General features: G+C 43.7%; 2 protein-coding genes across 3 annotated transcripts in view; one reads left to right on the top strand and one right to left on the bottom strand.

Moving 5' to 3' along the window:
- The window catches only part of PGLS (6-phosphogluconolactonase), a 78,957-nt gene extending 70,825 nt beyond the window's left edge, over nt 1–8,132 (bottom strand). Inside the window, exon 1 of the mRNA XM_088455130.1 lies at nt 8,113–8,132. The gene's annotated coding sequence lies outside the window, so the exon portion shown is untranslated. The remainder of the gene's footprint in view (nt 1–8,112) is intronic.
- A 4,785-nt stretch (nt 8,133–12,917) lies between these two features.
- GMIP (GEM interacting protein) overlaps nt 12,918–22,085 on the top strand; it is a 105,631-nt gene continuing 96,463 nt past the window's right edge. The window contains exons 1-4 of one of the 2 annotated variants that reach the window (XM_088455132.1): nt 12,918–13,113; nt 13,786–13,923; nt 21,642–21,735; nt 21,820–21,895. In XM_088455132.1, coding sequence (XP_088311258.1) covers nt 12,918–13,113; nt 13,786–13,923; nt 21,642–21,735; nt 21,820–21,895 — 504 coding nt within the window. Of the gene's footprint in view, nt 13,114–13,785; nt 13,924–18,822; nt 18,888–21,641; nt 21,736–21,819; nt 21,896–22,085 lie in introns of those variants that run through there. The other variant, XM_088455133.1, reaches the window with a different exon arrangement.

Consider the following 22,085-nt stretch of genomic DNA (forward strand, 5'->3'; position numbering starts at 1 on the left):
TTGACCGTTAAAGGGTGCTGTAACCCCCGAAAGTACACTCCAGTCCAAACCAAAAAAAAATTATTTTCTGTGTTTGTGAATTGTGTGCGCAGTAGCCGCACGTGCATCAACAAAGTAGTGCCAAGCGTGCGCCTGTGTCATAAGTAAAGGGCCGGCTGGCTTGACCGTTAAGGGTGCTGTAACCCCTGAAAGTACACTCCAGTCCAAACCTAAAAAAAAATTATTTTCTGTGTTTGTGAATTGTGTGCGCAGTAGCCGCACGTGCATCAACAAAGTAGTGCCAAGCGTGCGCCTGTGTCATAAGTAAAGGGCCGGCTGGCTTGACCGTTAAGGGTGCTGTAACCCCCGAAAGTACACTCCAGTCCAAACCAAAAAAAAAATTATTTTCTGTGTTTGTGAATTGTGTGCGCAGTAGCCGCACGTGCATCAACAAAGTAGTGCCAAGCGTGCGCCTGTGTCATAAGTAAAGGGCCGGCTGGCTTGACCGTTAAGGGTGCTGTAACCCCCGAAAGTACACTCCAGTCCAAACCAAAAAAAAAATTATTTTCTGTGTTTGTGAATTGTGTGCGCAGTAGCCGCACGTGCATCAACAAAGTAGTGCCAAACGTGCGCCTGTGTCATAAGTAAAGGGCCGGCTGGCTTGACCGTTAAGGGTGCTGTAACCCCCGAAAGTACACTCCAGTCCAAACCAAAAAAAAAATTATTTTCTGTGTTTGTGAATTGTGTGCGCAGTAGCCGCACGTGCATCAACAAAGTAGTGCCAAGAGTGCGCCTGTGTCATAAGTAAAGGGCCGGCTGGCTTGACCGTTAAAGGGTGCTGTAACCCACAAAGTACACTCCAGTCCAAACCAAAAAAAAAATTATTTTCTGTGTTTAGCCACACGTATATATCAAATCGATATAACATAAATGGAGGACCAAACTTTCTCCGATAAAAATAAAATAGAGAAAGATCAAGAACCACTTCCTCCTAGTGCTGAAGCTGCTGCCACTAGTCATGACATAGACGATAACATGCCATCAACGTCGTCTGCCAAGGCCGATGCCCAATGTCATAGTAGAGGGCACATACAATCCCAAATGGCAAAGTTCAGGAAAATGACCTTGAAAAAGACATTTAAATCAGCTGAAGAGAAACGTAAACTTGCCAATATGCCATTTACGACACGGAGTGGCAAGGAACGGCTAAGGTCGATCCCTAGTATGTTCATGACTAGTGGTTCAGCTTCACATGACGATGGAAGCACTCCTCCCACTAAAAAAATCAAAAGAGTTAAGCTGGCAAAAGCACAGCGAAGAACTGTGCTTTCTAAGAAGATATCACAAATCCCCAAGGAGAGTCCAAGTGTGGTGGTGGTTGCGATGCCTGACCTTCCCAGCACTGGACGGGAAGAGGTGGCTCTTTCCACCATTTGCACGCCCCCTGCAAGTGCTGAAAGGAGCACCCACAGTCCACTTGCTGATATGCAAATTGAAGATGTCACTGTTGAAGTACAACAGGATGAGGATACTGGTGTAGCTGGCGCTGAGGAGGAAGTTGGCGAGGAGGATTCTGATGGTGATGTGGTTTGTTTAAATCAGGCTCCGGGGGAGACAGTTGTTGTCCGTGGGATGAAAAAGCCCATCACGGTCATGCCTGGGCAGAAGACCAAACATTCCACCTCTTTGGTCTGGCAATATTTCTATCCAAATCCGTACAACAACTGTCTTGCCATATGTACCATATGTAAAGGTGAAATAAGTAGGGGTAGGGACGTCAACCACCTAGGAACATCCTCCCTTATACGGCACCTGCAGCGCGTTCATAAAAAGTTACTGTCAAGTTCAGAAACTTTGGCTCAGACCGTAAGCAGTCCAGGGACACCTAAATCCCGTTGTCCTGTTGTATCCAAGCGCCTGCAAACCACACCGTCAACTCCCTCCTCGTCAATTTCCTCCTTAGTCAGGATCGGAAGTAGTCCTGCAGGCCATATCACTGGCATGACTGACTCTCCTATCCGGGATTCCTCCGGAGGATCCTGCATTGCTACGCCTACTGCTGCCGCTGCTGCTGTTGCTGCTGCTGCTGGGAGTCGTTCATCATCCCAGAGAGGAAGTAGGAACACCACTACTTTTACTAAACAATTGACCCTCCAACAGTCCTTAGCGAGGAGGATGAAGTACGACAGCAGTCATCCTGAAGCAAAACGTATAACTGAGGCCTTGACTGCTATGTTGGTGTTAGACGTGCGTCCGGTATCCGCCATTAGTGCAGTGGGATTTAGACAATTGATGGAGGTAGTGTGTCCCCGGTTCCAAATCCCGTCTAGATTCCACTTCACTAGGCAGGCGATACCGAGACTGTACAGAAACGTCAGAAAAAGTGTCCTCAGTGTCCTGAAAAATGCCGTTGTACACAATGTCCACTTAACCACGGACATGTGGACAAGTGGAACAGGGCAGACTAAGGACTATATGACTGTGACAGCCCACTGGGTAGATGTATCACCTTACGCAGCAACAGCAGCAGCGTCACCAGTAGCAGCATCTCAGAAACGCCAGCTCGTTACAAGGCAGGCTACGCTGTGTATCACCGGTTTCAGTAAGAGGCACACCGCCGACAACCTCTTAGAGAAACTGAGGGAAATCATCGCCCAGTGGCTTACCCCACTTAGACTCTCCTGGGGATTTGTGATATCTGACAACGCCACCAATATTGTGCGGGCATTACATCTGGGCAAATTCCAGCACGTCCCATGTTTTGCTCACACAATAAACTTGGTGGTGCAGAATTTTCTGAAAAGCGACAGGGGCGTGCAGGAGACGCTTTGGGTGGCCCGAAAAATTTCTGGCCACTTTCGCCATTCAGCGACTGCGTGCCGAAGACTGGAGCGCCAGCAAACACTCTTGAACCTGCCCCGCCATCACCTGAAGCAAGAGGTTGTGACGCGGTGGAACTCAACCCTCTATATGCTTCAGAGGATGGAGGAGCAGCAAAAGGCCATACAAGCCTATACATCCACCTATGACATAGGCAAAGGAGGGGGTATGCACCTGACTCAAGCGCAGTGGAGAATGATTTCCGTGTTGTGCAAGGTTCTTCAGCCCTTCGAACTTGCCACACGTGAAGTCAGTTCAGACACTGCCAGCTTGAGTCAGGTCATTCCCCTCATCAGGCTTTTGCAGAAGCAGCTGGAGAAAGTGAAGGAGGAGCTAAGACGGAGCGATTCCGCTCGGCATGTGGGACTTGTGGATGAAGCCCTTCATTCGCTTTGCCAGGATTCCAGGGTGGTCAATCTGTTGAAATCAGACCACTACATTTTGGCCACCGTGCTCGATCCTAGGTTTAAAGCCTATGTGGTGTCTCTCTTTCCGGCCGACACAAGCCTGCAGAGGTGCAAAGACCTGCTGGTGAACACACTGTCAGCTGAAGCGGAACGTGACACGTCAACGGCTCCTTCTTCATTTTCTCCCGCAACTGGGGCTGCCAGGAAAAAACTTAGGTATCCTAAGCAACCCGCTGGCGGTGATGCAGGGCAGGCAGGACCAAGTTTGGACATCTGGTCCGGACTGAAGGACCTGGCAACAATTTCTGACATGTCTACTGTCACTGCATATGATACTGTCACCATTGACAGAATGGTGGAGGATTACATCGGTGACAGCATCCAAGTAGGCATGTCAGACAGTCCATACCTGTACTGGCAGGAAAAAGAGGCAATTTGGAGGCCCCTGTACAAACTGGCTCTATTTTACCTGAGTTGCCCCCCCTCCAGTGTGTACTCCGAAAGAGTGTTTAGTGCAGCCGGGAACCTTGTCAGCGAAAGGCGTAGGAGGTTGCTTCCACAGAATGTGGAGAAGATGATGTTCATCAAAATGAATTATCAGCTCTTCCAGGGAGACCAGCCTCCAGAACGTACAGAGGGACCTGTGGTGGTGGATTCAAGTGGGGACGAGTTAATACTTTGTGAGGATGAGGATGTACACACTGAAGAGGGTGAGGAATCGGTGGATGAGGAGGATGAGGATGACATCTTGCCTCCGTAGAGCCAGTTTGTGCAGGGACACATTAATTGCCAGCTTGTTTTGTGGGGGCCCAAACGAACCAATCATTTCAGCCACAGTTGTGTGGCAGACCCTGGCGCTGAAATGATTGATTTGTTAAAGTGTGCATGTCCTGTTTATACAACATAAGGGTGGGTGGGAGGGCCCAAGGACAATTCCATCTTGCACCTCTTTTTTTCTTTGCATTATGTACAGTTTGGGGCCTAGTTTTTCTAACTGCCATCCTGTCTGCCACTGCAGTGTCACTCCTAGATGGGTCACGTGTTTGTGCCGCCCACTCGTGTCGCTTAGCATAGTCATCCAGCTACCTCGGTGCAACCTTTTGGACATAAAAACACTATTGTGAGGTGTGAGGTGTTCAGAATAGACTGGAAATGAGTGGAAATTAAGGTTATTGAGGTTAATAATAGCATAGGAGCAGAAAAACCTACAAATTCTGTGATTTTAGCTGTTTTTATGCTTTTTTTCAAAAAAATACAGATCCAAAACACAAAACCCAGAACCCAAAACACGGAAGGGTGGTTTTGGCAAAACCAATCCAGATCCAAAACACGAAGAAAGATCCAGATCCAAAACCAAAACACAAAACACGAAAAGTGGCCGGTGCACACCCCTAGTCTGTACACACCAGCAGATGCACCAATATATCTGCAATATATCTGCACAGCCGATACGATATGTCTGTGAACGATGTCGTTCACAGACATATCAGGGGTACACACCCGCTGACACGCTCACGAGACATCCGCCGTTTGATTGGATATATCGCCAAGTATGTACCCAGCTGTAGTTCTTCATCTGCAGATCTAAGTGAGAGACAAAAAGGAGCTGCTTCAAGTGTATAGGACCCTGATTATGTAGGACATTAAATGCCATCAATAGGAAATGCAAGATTATTACTTTAAATGTAAAAAAATATATTTTGCTTACATTATACTCTGTAATTACTATACATGTTCTATACATGTTTGATTCTGTGCTTTATTTAAAATGCTACATTTCATTTTTTTTCTGTAAGTTTGATATTGCTGCTTTATACTATTTCATTGTTTTACAAAGTATGAGAAATGGCATGAACATTATGTGGCATGGCCATGCCCGTTACTACTTCCTACTTGTGCGAATGCCGCTGCTATGTGACAGTGCGCACACTACAGCCTGAGGGGCAGATTTAATAAAGCTTGGGGAGAGATACAATTGTGAGATATAAAGCACCAACCAATCAGCTCTTAACTGTCATTTTTCAAACACAGCCTGTACACTGGCAATTAGGAGCTGATTGGTTGGCAATATGTTATCAGGTTGAATATTTGCTTATGCCCCAAAATGACTGCCACCCTGCGGTGTAGCAAGTAGTTACAAAACAAAACAAAAACATACGTGTCTTGGGGTGCTGTTTAGTACACAAACCTCCGCCCAATGCTCTGGTGTGACAGCTATATAGCTCTTTATTTCCTGTGCTCAAATTGTGTCACAGACAGTGATGAAACATTTCCTGCCACATAAGTTGTGATGTAGTGTTCTCAGTGTACTCCTTATGCTTGTAGTCAGCTTCATGAAAAATAAAGATGATAGGGTCAGGAACTGCAGCAGCTCCTGCCCTTTTACCTGAGGGGGCTGCCGCTGCTGCTGGTCTGCCCATGGCGCCTGCCAGATTCATTGCGCAGGCGCCGGTGGCGCTACGCATGCGCATAACACCGGTGGCGGCTCCGCGCGTGCGCATAACACTGGCTTCTGGGGACTGCATTGACTGTAGCCCCCAGAGAAGCCCTGGCTCACTGCAGTAGCGGATTTTACTGGGGCGGCTGCAGCCCCGCAGCCCCTAGGTAAAATCCGTCACTGGTCAGGGCACATAGAATCTGCTTGTGCCTCTCATTATGGGCATTGTAATTGCAATAATCTACTATATATATACTGTATATATATAGATATATATCTATATATATATATATATATATATATATATTTTATAAGAAGAAGTTTGTATCTTAGTTGGCGAATATCTTCCACAGCTTTCAAGGAAAAGTTGCCAAGTTTTACATAGCTTACTTTTTTGATACTAAATAACTATCACACCACATAGCGAGAAATCTTATATATAAAATTAATTGGTCTGTTTGTTTGTTTGCCTGTCTGGTTATGCACCGATTGGGATGAAACCAACGCGAGGTGGTCCAGTTGGATCTTGGCCAGATTTTAGGGGGTTAGGGTCCTGGTCGGACCTCCCGTTGGTGTGCGCTGGGCAGAACTTTGACCCGAGGAGCCTGTTCTGAGCCTTACACTAGATGGATTTGGACAAAAACTCCACAGAGTGGTAACATTGGACCCCAGAAGACTTACTGGGGGGTTGACCCGTGGAGCCTGTTCTGGGTCTTCCACTGGATGGATTTGGATGAAAACTTCACAGAGGGATGACAATTGGTCTGGGATGCCTAATGGAGTGGTTGGGGTCCCAGTCGGATCTCACGGAGGAGTACACTGGGCAGAACTTTGACCCAGGGAGCCTGTTCTAGGCCTTACACTGAATGGATTTGGATGACATCACATAATAAAACTTAATAACTTGAAGATAATGAAATATATGAAAATGATGATCATTATCACCTGTTTGGTATGATTAGTTAATCATACACCTGAGTATAATCCTACATAATCCCTAACTTTGTGCAAGTGTACCTAGAAGAATTGATGTTGTGTTGAAGGGAAAGGCTGGCATATGCCGGGTCACCTCACTCTGCTGACTGCCCGATGCCTTTGCTGCCAGCTCACTCTCCCCCTACCCCACCGGCGCTATGTCCTGTGTTTAGATTAATGAAGTGACTGGGTCACTTCAGACTGCTGATTACCCGGTGCCCTCCAACGATCCGACGGTGGAATTGCTCGGCATCCGTTCTGCCCCAGTGCCCCCTAAGACCCGCCGCTGTTATAGTAAATATGTATATGCTGGGTCCTCCCCACCTCACTGACCCATCCAATGCTCCCTCGCTCTGCCCCTACCTACTCCCCCCCCCCTGCCGGCGCATTGTGCAGACCTAAAAGAAAATGGTAAGGGTACATGAATAGCTACTTAGCTAAGTTATAGATCACATGAAACTGATGCGATCTATAGTGAAATATAGCAATTTTGTACCACACGTCTTCATAAAAAGACCCCACTGTCCTCAGCATTATATTATTAGGTAGCATGCATGCTTCTTTTACTGAACCATAGCAGGGTGCTGGGGAATTTGTGTCTTGTTTTTTACTTGTCTGGATTACACCCGTTACATGTACCTTTGATGGGTTATTAAATTGATTCTGGGCAACTTCTATTCTGTGAATCTACTATATAAAAGCGAAAATTTGTCCTTCTGTCTTTCTATACAAATCCATAGTTTACCAGCCACGATCGTGAAATTTTTACATACGAGCGTATTAAAACACGGTGGAGGCAACTAAAAAAATGTGAAATCAAAATTAATTACTGTTAATTTTTAATTAATGAAAAACCACAATTTTTGCATAGCATTCGCCCTCTACAGGTCAGGTACGGAATTACAAAAGGATTTACCTTATCTACTATTTTTTCTTTTCTATCTTCTCTACTAAATCTAAATTAATTACTGTTAATTTTTAATTAATTTAAAACCCACAATTTTTGCATAGCATTTAAATAGGGGTGGGGCCAAATGTCTCTATCTTGTAGAATTGCGTCATTAATTCTTGTAGAATTGCGCCTATTCAGGGACCATCGATCTCCGTGAAAATTCTCCCCATTCTGCCCACTTTACTAGGAAGTGGGCAGGATACATGAGAACTGCTTACTCTTCTGGGGGTGTGGGGGTTACCCGAAAAATCAGGAGCCTCCCACGCCTTCCGGGAAAGTAGGCAAGTATGCTGCAACTACATGCCAGCATTCAGCAGCTCCTCTATAAAGGGTCTATTCATCATTGGGGGCCGCATACTTTAGTTTCCACCTTGCCGCTGGGGATACTTATTTATCATTGCTCTGGTACAAGGACAGCTCCTCTGAAAAGCAGCTGTCCCCGTGATTATTAGCACCACTACAGAAATAGCAGCATCACTTACCTCTTCCCGTTGCCAGCTTCTGTGCATATGTGACGTCACGCATGTGCAAAGCCGCTGGGGAGACAAGGAGGAGGAGGGATCCACTCGCTTCTTTGCATCCCCAGACCACCTTCCCATAGAAAGGAGAGAGGCTCAGAGAACAAGCACCGTCTGCAAATGGCGTTCTTGCAGGCAAACTCTGAAAAATCCCTGATGAGGAATGACCCATTACCTTAAATATTGATAACAGGCTAAATTAGTTGTGATGAATAGGCCCCTTAAGCTGCATACACACGTAAAGATTTTCTGTCCAACCATCCAACTAGTTGATTGGTTGGAATGAAAATCTGGTAACGTATGGGAGTAACTGATGATCAGCAATTTGCTCCTAAATGCCAGAAAACAGATGAAAATGGTCATTCAGACAAGTTTGTAAAATGTTTGATCTAAACAGTTTGTTCAAGCAACAGTTTTTGGCCATTTTCCGGCGTTTGGGAGCAAATTGCTGATTCTCATTTGCTCTCATACCTTACCAGATTTTCATTCCAACCAATCGACTAGTTGGATGGTTGGAGAGAAAATCTTTATGTGTGTATGCAGCTTAAGTATAAAAGAAAGATGACTCCCTATGTTGAGAAAACTGAGCAACATCAGAATCTGCATTTCCCTATTCTCTTAGACAAATACATATTAAATGCTTGAAGTGTTTTCTTCGGAGGGTATCAGTATTAGGTGAACTAGTCGTGAGATTGAAAATAAACATGAATCTGGTCATTATACAGGACAATAAGAGAGTGATGTATGATGCCTGAGTTTTGTAGCCATTTTACTAGTTTTAGCAATGATGGAAAATGTGGATACACACTTATACCCCTTTTACACCGGAGCTAAATCCGGGTTATTGCAGGGTTAACCCGGGCAGCTCCCTGGTGTAAAAGGGGTCAAGGTTGGATCGCCAGGTCGAGTGACCCGGCAATCCAACCCAGGTAAATAGCAAGGTTTAACAAGCCCGTGAAACCCTGCTGCGTATACGGCGACTCCGGGTCTTGATGACCTGGAGTGAGCCGCATGCCGGCCGATTAGTCCGGCTTCAGTGGCGCTTAGACATGACGTCATCTCCAAGCGTCCACTTTCACGCCGGAAAAGCCGGGTCTATGCAGACCCGACTGCGGTGTGAGCGGCGCCGACTCGGGAATATCCTGAGTCAGCGCCGGCTAAATTCCGGGTCTGATCCGGATAGGAACTCTGTTCCAACTTCGGGTCAGACCCGGAAGTTTGGTGGAAAAGGGGTATAATACTCCTCTCAGTGCCATGGACAGTGGTTTAGGAGGCGGGTGGGGTGGTGGGCGTATTGCTAACTGATCAGTTTAGTTTAGGAGTAATTTATGAAATGTGTACTACCAATATCACACAAGAAAATGAGAAAAATAAAAACTTTTGCTTGCAGTAAATATTTGTTCCTGTGCTTCGTTTTCACTTTGCCATAGAGGTCAATTAGTTATATTTAACTTCCAGGTTGAAATGTGATTTTGTATAATCCTCAGTTTTCTGGCAAGTTGCAAACTGCCGTCTCTAATAAGTGCAAAATCATTAGAAAATCAACAGAAAGTCATGATTTTAAAACACAAATCGCCACCCTGTTTTTTTTTTCAGTTTACTAAATACAAAACACAGAATAAGGGGAAATTTACTAAAGTGAGAGTTTTTAGAAGTGGAGATGTTGCCCATAGCAACCAATCAGATTCTAAATATTATTTTCTAGAAGGTGCTAGTTACATGTTAAGTAGAAACTTATTGGTTGCTATGGGCAACATCTCTACTTCTAAAAACTTTCACTTTAGTAAATATACCCCTAAGGCTGGGTACACAGATTTTGTGTCCAACCATCCAACTAGTTGATTGGTTGGAATGAAAATCTGGTAACGTATGGGAGTAACTGATGATCAGCAATTTGTTCCTAAATGCCAGAAAACAGATGAAAATGATCGTTCAGACAAGTTTGTTAAATGTTTGTTCTAAACAATTTGTTCAAACAACAATTTTTGTCCATTTTCCGGCGTTTGGGAGCAAATTGCTGATTGTAATTTGCTTTCATACTTTACCAGATTTTCATTCCAACCAATCAACTAGTTGGATGGTTGGACAGATAATCTTTATGTGTGTATGCAGCTTTAGTGTTGAGGCTCTCCCAAGCAATTGCTTAGCTGTGTCTTATCTTTAAAACAACACATTACTTTTTATTGGTTGTTTGGATATTAACCATCCAGGCAGCTTAATTTTAAATCATTGGGGCTCTGTGGGGCAAATTGTGTTGTTTTTTTTCACTTCCCATTGGATTAGATCAGATTAGTCCATCAAAAAGAGAACAGGTAAGTATTCACTTAAGGAATTATTATTATACATTTTCTCTTGCACTTTTCTATTATTTTGAAACAATTGTGTGTATAGCTTTTAGCAAAAGGGGGCAATATGCTACTAGGTCTATAAAAAGTGGGCAAAATTTAATATTTATTTTAAAATAGGCACTACTTTATAATTTATTCTACTGCAAGGGCACATAAAATGATTACTAACTTTATAACGGGGCACAATATTTATTTTAATGACTCTACTACCCACAGCCCAGGGGTACCAGAATGGGCCCAAAGCCATTTAGCATTGGTCTGGTTAACTCAGTGTTAGCGGACCGCATATTTGTTCATCTTCCCCCAGGGTACATTAACCGATGCTGAATAACACAGGCCTATGGGAGGTGTGGGGTGGTAGATATTTATTATTTTATTTCACAGCTACCAAATGGTAACACTGGGGCTGATTCAGACCCGCGCAGGACGCTCGCAAGCGGGTCGATGGTGCCCGAATGCGCATGCGCACGACTGAGGGAGCTCCGTCGTGCGCATGCGTGAGACCCGGCGAGCGACGAGGAATCCGTTGCTCGGGGTCTCGCACCAAAGGGGGCGTGCTGTCGATGTTCAGTGACAGCACGCCCCCTTTGGTGGGCTTGCCGGGGGCGTGGCTGCCAGACGGAGGCGTTCCCATGGGAACTCCTACCGTCTGGGTCCGGCCCCACTGACATCAGTAGTGATGTCAGTGGGAGTTATTTTGGCTCTGATAGAGCCAAAATCACTCCAGGGCTTGCGGCAGCGAGACCCTACTGCAGGCTCTCGTCGCAAGACCGATGGTCGCAATGGTCTTGACCATCGCGACCATCATCATGAACGCTCGCTATAGCTGTGGGTGGTAACCCACAGCTATGCGAGCGTCCAAGAGGCCGCTCCATTTTTAGGTAGGAGGGCACTGATTCAGAGCGAGCGCTCTGGTCAGAGCGTCCGGCTCTGAATCAGGCCCACTGTTGATTTTGAGCTCAGCACACATTGCCAGCAGCTTAGGGTTTCACCCTCCAAATCACTGCAGTGGCAAACGCAGGATTTCTAGAGGGGGGTTTCCAAATGCTTGACTTTAGAGCGAGTGTGCCCAGTCCATGAAGAGGGCATAATTAGCACTTAACCAGCTTTAATATGTGTCATACATAGTGTATAGCGTGTCATGATAATTCCAGCATACACAGGACCAGTGATCACAGTAAACCATTATATATGAGCTGAATGTTTTAATTTCAGATGTGGGCTCCATTCCAGAGCATTGGAGCAAATCCGGGAGTCTGGGGGAGCAGCAGAAGAACCCAGCACTACCCTGGGCATATATGTACATATTGGCCTCGTTATGCACTGGATAGTGTATTATTATATGGTATTAATAATTAACCATATTGATGGTCTATAGCAGTGCACCCCTAACAGTGCATGTTTTCCAGATCTCCTAGTTGGTGCACAGATGTATGTTAAAAGATCCACAGGCTGGTGTTAATTATTTAATTTGTGATACTGAGAAGCACATGCAGCACTAGTAAAATTCTATATTACTATTTCTATTGTGGTCATGGTGTGGGCTGGGGAGGGGGGTTTGCAGGCAACCGGAAACCCCCCCTGCGTTTGCCTATGCACTGGGTAGTACATTACACACTGGGTATGAATTTTGCCGCAATCGTCGATGAGATACAATTGATACAGAATCCGCATGCTATCTCATTTCTCCCCCAGTTTGTACTAGTAACTGTTACAGGAGATTACAGGAAGCCATCCAGCAGGTGACTGGATGGGGAGTAGTTAATAGAAAGACGCTGTATAAGTTATTCTTCCTCATCCTGCAGAGCAGGTTATTTTCAATTTGTGGTATAATTAAAACCCCAGCACACACCCTTTACAGGAACTTAACCCTTGATGTAAATATCTGTATATGAACCGACTGGCAAAAATAAATATTACTGGACCATGCAAAGTCAATTGGTGGATTAATAATTTCATTGGAATCTTAGAATTAGGAATTCTGGCCCATCACACTGGGGTTATTCTCTGGTATTATCTCCTTACATGCAACTCATTTCTTGTTTAACAGCAGTCACAGAGTTATTAGGGTGTTTCCTCCACTCACCCACATTGATTTGATTTCCTAAGTATCCCAAATACAGATTCTCAGCATCATTTGTCAAGCTAGCACGACAAATTGAATGTCATGTTTACAGACTGCAGCTAGTGTCAGGTGTGCAGGAGATAACTAGAGAGAGAAAAAAATGAGTGTCCGCTTTGCAGATTAGAAGAAATGAACGCAAGGGGCCTCATTCTGAGCCGGATGGAGGATTAGAATGTCAGTTCTGCAGCCCAGTCAATTAAAGAAAAGGACGACACAGGCAGAGGCAAAAATTTGTATTTCCTTGAGACAGTAAGAACTATCTGAGTTGGTGAGTGAAACCCCTAACTCTCCAGGACATGAGCTGTGCAGGGGAGTTTGGGGCTGCGCCAAGATGTCTTCTAGGTGAGTGCTATCTCTCTGCTCTCTGCCACTCAACATGGATGGGGTGTTATGGTCCCACGGTGAATTCTCCTCAATTGGTCCAGTTCTGCTCCCGGCTCAGAAAAATAGACCAGAAGCTGCAGGAGATGAGAGACATCTACCAGGGGTCAGGTGAGAGGGGAAGGACTGAAGAGACCATTATCAAATTACACTCAAAGGGATGTGGAAAAAGTTGTTTTACCAGGAGACAGAGCATACTGATAAAAAAGGGTTAGGGTACTTGATGCTGAAGTAATCATCTGGCCGGGTCATTATGAGATGTTTAAAACATAGTTATACAGAAACAATTAGGCAATTTGAAAAAAATATATATTTGATTAAGTATTTAAAGATCTTAAAATTTCTTCTTAAAAATATATTTATAGTCCAATTTTAAGTCTGTAGCAATATTTAGCCTATGAATTATCTAATGTCTGATGCCGGCTCAGCGATGTCACTAGTTCATAGCAAATTATTAAATGTTTCATGTCTCATTAATGTTACTATTTTCTAGTGAATTGGTAGATTATAACCATTTTCAGCCTACAGTACAAACTCTTTACCGTCACTGCTTAGGGGACAGATCTATTTTGATTATAAAATAAGCGATTAGGCAGTTGCATGCTGTTAGACTGAATGCAGTTACAATGGCTTTTGGTGTATCAGGTTGGGTTTATAACTACAGAGTTGAGGTTTGATGATGTCACTTGATATCTGCTTATGAGTTCTGCCATTACGCTTGCTTATTTTCTCCTTATTCTCTCCCCTCCTCTCCCTTCCACAATTTTCTTACCACTCTTTTAGGTCCTCCCTCTTGTGACTACACTGAGCTGAAGTTATCTGAGTTACTCCAGTCAGTTGTATTCCTGCTCTTCAAACATCCGACACTCAAAACTCACTGTGTACAAGAGGCAATGACCAACCTTATAAACAGAGTGCGAGGTATGCACCCAACATCTTGATCTGTAATCTCTACTACATATGCATATATTATACAGTACTACATAGTATATCTCCATACAGAGCACTGTACTACACACTTCATCTTCATGCATTTAACTTTATTACATACTACAGCTACATACAGAGCACTTTACATTATACTAAATTTCCACACATTGTACTGTACACCATACCATATCTCTATACTGTACAGTATTCTACTGTTACGTATTACATCTCCATACATTGTACTATGCTACTGATCATTTTATATCCCCATATACAGCACCGTACTACATACTATATCTCCATACATTCTATTGTACTACATATTATACCTCCATGCACAGAACTGTGCTACATACATTGTACTGTACTACATATTATAACTACATACATAGCACTGTGCTACATACTACATCTCCATACATTGTACTGTACTACATATTATAACTCCATACATAGCACTGTGCTAGTGCTATGTACTACATCTCCATACATTGTACTGTACTACATATTATAACTCCATACATAGCACTGTGCTACATACTGCATCTCCATAAATTGTTCTGAACTACATCTCCATGCATTGTACTGTATTACTTATTATACCTCCATATATAGCACAGTGCAACATGCTAGATCTCCATACATTGTTCTGCACTACATATCCATACATTGTACTGTACTACATATTATACTTCCATACACAGCACTATGCTACATACTACATCTCCATAGATTGTATAGTACTACATAAATCTCAATAAACAGCACTGTACTATGAGCCTGATTAAGCAGTGCACGCAAGTGTACTGCTGATCGCAGATTCACGATTATCAGGAATCTGCGCATGTGCAGGACCCATTCTGCAAATATGCAGATTGTCACCGAGTTTTTTTAGTTTAAAAATATGCGAGTTGGCATGTTCCCAGACTCTATTACATTGGCCGAGTTTAAAAAGTGTGAGAGTTTACTGTTAAACTCTCACATTTTCTAACCTCTCACCCTATTACATTTGGCCCACTGAGCGGTATGTAGTGTTGGTACATCCATGTGGAGATAGAAAGGAGATAGTTTAGTTTATTTCATTAGGTTAGAGATTGCCATTGGTGGCTTAACCTCGATGGTGTATAACCTTTGACAGGGAAACCATCAATGGTTTTGCCCATGATGGCCAGTATTGTTCTATTAGTTACTGGGCAAGACATGGAGTGGGCCATACCAACCAATCAGATTCTAACTATCATTCTATGTAGTTATTAAACTTGGTTATGAAAAGGATATCCATCTGTTTCACCACTCTGTGTTATTCCTCTGGTTCCTCATAAGATCCTGATGTCACGGGTCCACTTCCTGGTACAGATATCATCTCCAAGAAGGAAAATTGAGTGCCAACCCAGGAATTAGATACTGACTTTGAGGCGAAATTGTGGCGGATGCTAGTTATTTTATTGGTGGGGTTGCAGACTACTGAGACGCCCACTGGCCGCAAGAATGCGGTCATGGTGCTCAAAAAGTCACACAAAACGTTGGACATCAGCCACATTATTGGACTTCTGAGCAACCTTATGTTTGCTCAGAATATCCAACGGAATTTGGCTGCTGGTGTCAGTGGAACTGGGTCTTTTGATGCAGTCCCTGACACTAGCATGCCCCAGACAAGCCCGTCGATGCCATCCACCCCCGTCACTGACCAGGAAAGCCTACCGGAATTGCATGGATCTCCATGCAAATCCAAACTGCTTCCCCCAGCGGTGACCTGAATCAGGCCCACAGTCTAGGACTGGCAAAAAGCCCTATGAGAGCTTTTCAGAAGTTTGTTGGGGGATGAGAATACTGCAAAATAATAGACAGCATTAGGTCTTCTTGAATTACTAGAAACAAATGTACATTTTCGCCACAAAGGCATATAAGGTGTATCACTACCTACGTAAAAAAAACTTTATAAATAGAGCTCTACATCTCTTTATACTGCTTTAACTATGGCGTTTTAAATCGGCCCTGTGTGCAGACTCTGTGTGAGCAGGTAGTGCAGGGGTGTAGACACTGTTACTGTGCATGCATAGGTCTCCGGAAATATGGCACCCCCTGGTGATTTTTCTACTGTGCATGTTCAAATTACTGGGAATATGTCCGCCACACCATTTTCACAGTGGTTTGTGCATGGATGCAGGGTGTGCACTGTTCACCCTGCTTCTATTATTAGATATGCCACTGTGGTGTACCGTACATCCCCACACACTGTACTACATCTTCATACACTGTACTGCATCCCCCACACACTGTACTACATCTCCATGCACTGCTTTGTACTATTTACTACATTTGCATACATTGCTCTGTTATATGTATTACAACTCCATACAATGCTCTGTACTATGGGCATGATTCAGAGGTGGACGCAATACTAATGTTTATTCAGTGCATCTGAGTTATACTGTGCTTGCATCACGCTTCAATCACTCATTATTGATGTCGCTTGATAATGATTAATGAATAATGATAATGAGGAAGAAAATGTTTGCTTCCTGGCTCCCCCACTTCCTCTCTCTAGACCTTCCCTCCTTCATCTTAGGTAACTTGAATAACCCTATTGATGTCCCTACTGACCCCTCTGCCTCTAAACTCCTTCCCCTCACATCATCACTTGGTCTCTCTCAATGGATCTCCTTATCCTTCCATGTGAGTGGACCCTCACTTGATCTTGACTTCACTCACCGTTGTGATGTCGCTGACTTTTTCCTCTTCCTTATTCCCTATCTTTGACCATCATCTTCTTTCTTTTAACCGATCCCTCAATCCTTCTCCACCTCTGGCTCTCAAGGCTGCTATCACCAATCTATGACTCCATGGGTTTGGTGTCAGTAGCTTGATTCAGAGTTGTACGCAATGCTGATGTTTATCTCAGTCGCACTGTGCATGTGTCAAGGTGCATTAACGTAGTCTTATGCATCAACTTTTTCCTCTTGTTGTGATTGTCAGTGTCGTGACCATTTCGAGGGCATGTCACACCCTACATCTGTGATCCTCTATGCAAGAAACATGACTCCAGTTTATTTAATTAGGTTATAGATTGCCATTGGTGGGTCAACCTCGATGGTGTATAACCATTGGCAGGGAAACTATCAATGGTTTTGCCCATGATGGCCAGTATTGTTCTATTAGTTACTGAGCAAGTGAAGGCGTGGCCCATACCAACCAATCAGATTCTAACTATCATTCTATGTAACTATTAAACTTGGTTATGGAAAGGATGTCCATCTGTTTCACCGCTCTGTGTTGTTCCTCAGTAGATCCTAATGATAATGAGGAAGAAGCGTACATATATACTGTGCTTTGTACATCCACCTGTGGCCAGCTCAATACATCTCTTGGCATCTGTGAAATTTGCATATTTTCTATTAGCATCTGTGTAAACATTCGCAGCTGTGGCGGCATTAGCGTGCCACTCTGCATCAGGCCCTATGTCTTTATCCTCCCTGCTCAGCTCACTTCTCTTCCACATTGTCTCTTTCTTCTGCCCTGACAAAGCTGTTTCCCTATACAATGCCTCCTTTACTTCTGCTTGATACTGTATTGCTCCATCAGTCACTACTTACCTTATCAGATCTTCTTGGAAGTTCCAGCATTTTTAAATGTAACATGTCGTAAGACTTAGCTGATAATCTTCCACCCTTCCGATTAACATCTCCTCCCTTAATTTCATTAAGTATTGACAGCACCACCATCTCTTCTAGCCTGCAAGTGCACAGTCTTGGAGTTATCCTTGACTCCTCCCTCTTCTTCAAACAACACTTTCAGTAACTTTCACAGTCTTGCCATTTCCATCTCAGAAAAATCTCCAGAATTAGACCCTTTCTCACCCCAGAGGCAACTAAGACCCTCATCTACTCACTGGTTATCTGTAGACTGGACTACTGCAACCTTCTCTTATCTGGCCTCCCTGTCTCCCATCTCTCTCTACTCCAATCTGTCCTCAATGCTGCTGCTTTGCTCATCTTCCTCTCCAAATGTACATCGTCTGCCTCCCCTCTCCTACAGACCCTACACTGGTTCCCCTTCCCCTTCAGAATCTAATTCAAACATATCACACTCATTTACAAAGCCCTCACCCAATCCTCTCCTGTTTACATCTCTGATCTCATCTCCCTTCATACTCCCGCCCACCCATTTTGCTCAACAAATAAATTGCCCTTGCTGCTCCCTATCACTGGAACTCTCTCCCTCTCCTTATCAGACTTTCCACCTCTCCTCAAATTTTCAAATGGGCTCTCAAGATCCACTTCTTAATCAAAGCCTTCCAGCTCTCATCCTAATCCACTGCTCCATGATCCTTCGTCACTGTCACACTACTCTGTGTCACGCCTGTCACTATCCCACTCCCCTTTAGATTGTAAGCTCACATGAGCAGGGCCCTTTTCCCACTGCCAGCAATGGCGCCAAACCGTTGGGTACATAAAAGATAATAATAATAGTTTATACCTCTGGGCGATCAATCATTTTTTAATTGTCGTGAATAGCAGCTATAAGAAATTATACTTATCAGGTATAAAACCTGATAATTGATAAATATGCCCCTTAATAAAAAAAAATCCTAGGAAGGCAGTTATGTGTGACGTCGCTATGCTGGGGGCACCAGAACAATAATATGTTTAACATCATTTCCATTCTGTGAAGGTGGCTTATTGTGAGCTGCTCACTTATCTGGTCAAATCGTTTATGTGGCAAAGCTGCAAGAGCATATGATCTGTGACTACAGCCCTGGTTCTCTATATTACACATATATAGGCCTATCAGGGTGATTGCCGTGCTCAGCACTCTCACTTTGCACTTCCTGATGTGATGTCTGCTGTCAGGAAGTTGTGGGTCTTTGCAACTACATCAGTAAACCCGGGTTCCACAATTGGCAGGGGCAGCCACTCCACCCGGGCCTGGAATAATGGCGTCAGGCATAGGAGGGGGTAAGAAGCCAAGTACCCTGTCTCAGTATTTCACTGTGCCACCTCTGTCACCCTTGTTGTCTCTGTAGCTCTCTCATTTCCTGTAGCTGTGTGCCACAACCTGTTCCCCTTTGTGTGTTTCTAGCTTGTGAATCCTTGCTGTACAAAGATGCAATGTATTTATTGTACATGTGCTATATGCATGAATATGTGCTCAATCCACTGCAGGATTGATATATATCACAGATAATCTGTGTATGTAATCTCTACTGAGAAAATTATAATGTATGAAAAGAGTATGCACAGAGTACCATGCGTCTGATATACACATATATATATATATATATATATATATATATATAAATGTAAGCATATATACTCATAACAGTTATTTTATATGCAGAATATCTAAATGTAACACATGTATGATATGTGTGTATCTGCATGTATAGGACTGTTACATTTTCTTTAAATGATGTTTTGCCACATCCTGCTTCCAGTTTATTAAAACAGTTGCTTACATTTTAAGTATCTGTATAAATGTATATATTTCATACAGAAGGGTGATCTTCATCGATAAATGTGTCGCTTTCCTCACAGTTGTGGGGATGTGAATGTATTGAAGATTACAGTATATTATATGTGCACACCAGTGTGATAGCCTTCAGATAAAAGGAGGATGTGAGTGTCTCAGGTGATGGTCTCAGATACTCAGCAGTTGTTTATTTCAGGGACTCTGGGCCCGAATCAGACCCAGTCGCTAGGCTGCGCTCGCACGCAGCCAGCCGACGTTTGCAATATGCGCATGCGTATGCATTGCAGTGTACGAACCAGCCCATGCAATCGCCCCTTAAGTATAGAAGGCGCGCTAGGTTGAGTGACAGGATGAGCCATTTGTGGATGGTGACAGGGGTTGGTCGATTGAAACGGGGGAGTGGTGGTGCGAACACAGGCGTTTCTGAGCGTCTTAACGCCATTTAGAAGGCGTGCATAATTAAGATGCAGCGTCATAGTACACGTCACATGGTTGAATTACACACTGAAGCACTCGCAGTGCTTGCGGTAGGGTATGGTCAACCACAAGTGCTGCATATGCTTCCGATGGCACTCGATGTTACCGATGGTTGCATACACTTCCTGGAGATGACGTGTATAAGTGGGTGTCTTAACACAGGCTGGTGGGTGTCTAAATACACACCGCGATTGCATGCCAAGACATAGTGGGCGTGCTAATGCCTTTCCATGCGATCACCGGATTTGCATACTTTGGCAGCTGATGGCTGCATGCGAACGCATCTAGCGAGCGGGTCTGAATCGAGCCCTCTATTCAAACACTATGGGGAGAGTCTGGTAGATAGCAGGTGGTTTTGTATTACTCTGAGGGGGTCATTATGAACTATATTTACTAAAGTGCAGGTTTTTAGAAGTGGATTTGTTGCCCATAGCAACCAATCAAATTCTACTTATTTATGCTAGAATCTGATTGCTTGCTATGGGCAACAACTCCACTTCTAAAATTTTGCACTTTCATTGAAAAAAAATGGTGTGGTGATCTCCCCCGAAAGCAGAACAAGCCCTGGACCTTTGAGCAAGTTCTGATACAGGAAAATATTGGGGAAAGATCGACGTGGGGTTCCCCCTATTTTCCTATATCCAGCACCCAGCTGAACAAGCCGGGGTGGTAATGTCACAGCAGGTAGACACACAGTGTAGGGTCTCCCAGCCAAACCATTTTCCAGCCGCAAACTGGTCAGCCCAGGGCTGGCAATCTTTGGAAAGTGGAGTCCCCCCAAAAATAATGGGTAATTCTAGGGCTCATCCCTGCACCCCTGGTGGTGGTGTGTGCGTGGGTAATGGGTTATTAATATTAATAATATATTGTTCTTCACAGTGCCACTACAGGTTTCAACCAGCCTACCCTGTTTCACTTGTAGAACCACAAGTGCCAGCAGGCCATTGGCACCTGTACCTCCACTGTGAAGAAAATATTTTAGAAAATGACTTTACACACATACAGAATATTGTAGTCTTTTATTACAAATTCACTCACTCACACTCCATACTTACCTACTCTCTGGCGTTGGTCGGTCCTCTTTTGTATGATGGCATACTGGGACTTGGCAAAATAATAAAGCGCTTACCCGATCCCATGGACACAGAAGCCGGGTGTATATGTATTGCTGAGCACAGCTAAATGTAACCAGGCGCAAAGAGCACTAAGTATTAGGGGGAAAATATTTTATTTTTGGGGTGTCGTATGAAAAGTTGATATGTCAACATGGACTTAGTTCGTCAACCAATATGTCAACATTAAAAATATGTTGAAAATGTCAACATGTGCATAATGTTGCCATATAACATGTCAACACCAGAATGCCGAATACAGGTTTTTGCTTATTTTAGCCTTACCCTAAATATAAGCAAAAAACTGCATGTCGGCATTCTGATGTCGACATGTTAAATGGCAACATTATGTACATTATGTCAACATTTTAAGTGTCAATATTTTTGAATGTTAACATTATAGTTGTCGACCTAAAGTCCATGTTGATTGTTGACATTGAGAACCTGTCGACATTCTGGTGTTGACATTCTGACTGTACAGCTTCTGATTGTCGACATGACACCCTACTTTTGTTGTCTTGTAAATAATCTCCATGTTGTTTATGATATAACAGACAGGCATTTGTAATTTATTTTGATGCACTGATTTTTACTGTGTATGTCTATTTGTTAACCATAGTATGTCAGTATTAATCAATGTGTCTGTTGTAGATGCCAACGCGCAGAGTGGGTCCTCAGAGGGTCGGAAAAGATTCAGTGAAATTTTTCGAGATCTGGATAACTTGGAGATTAGCATTGGGAACGAGTATGTATAACTTGCCTAAGGGGTGATTGGTGGGAATTGTGGTACTGTGGATCCTTGTTACTGATACCACTTCACTGTTCCTAGGTCAGTGGACATGTTCTTAAATGATATTGGGTTAGGAAACTCTGAGACCCAGCAAGATGAAGAGGAAGAGCCCATGGTAAGACACATAAACATACACAACTGTTTTGAGTTCTACAGAGGATGAATGGATCCATTATTGTGTATTATACTGTTATACTCACAGTATAAGAGAATGGTAGCAACCAATATTGAGACTAATTCTCACAAGCAAAATAATTGCAGTTGCCGGCAGCTGCGTAAGCCTGATTTACTGCCTCACACTAACG

This window comes from Taudactylus pleione, unplaced genomic scaffold (genome assembly GCF_031769625.1).
Source record: "Taudactylus pleione unplaced genomic scaffold, aTauple2 ptg000644l, whole genome shotgun sequence".
Taxonomy (NCBI): Eukaryota; Metazoa; Chordata; class Amphibia; order Anura; family Myobatrachidae; genus Taudactylus; species Taudactylus pleione.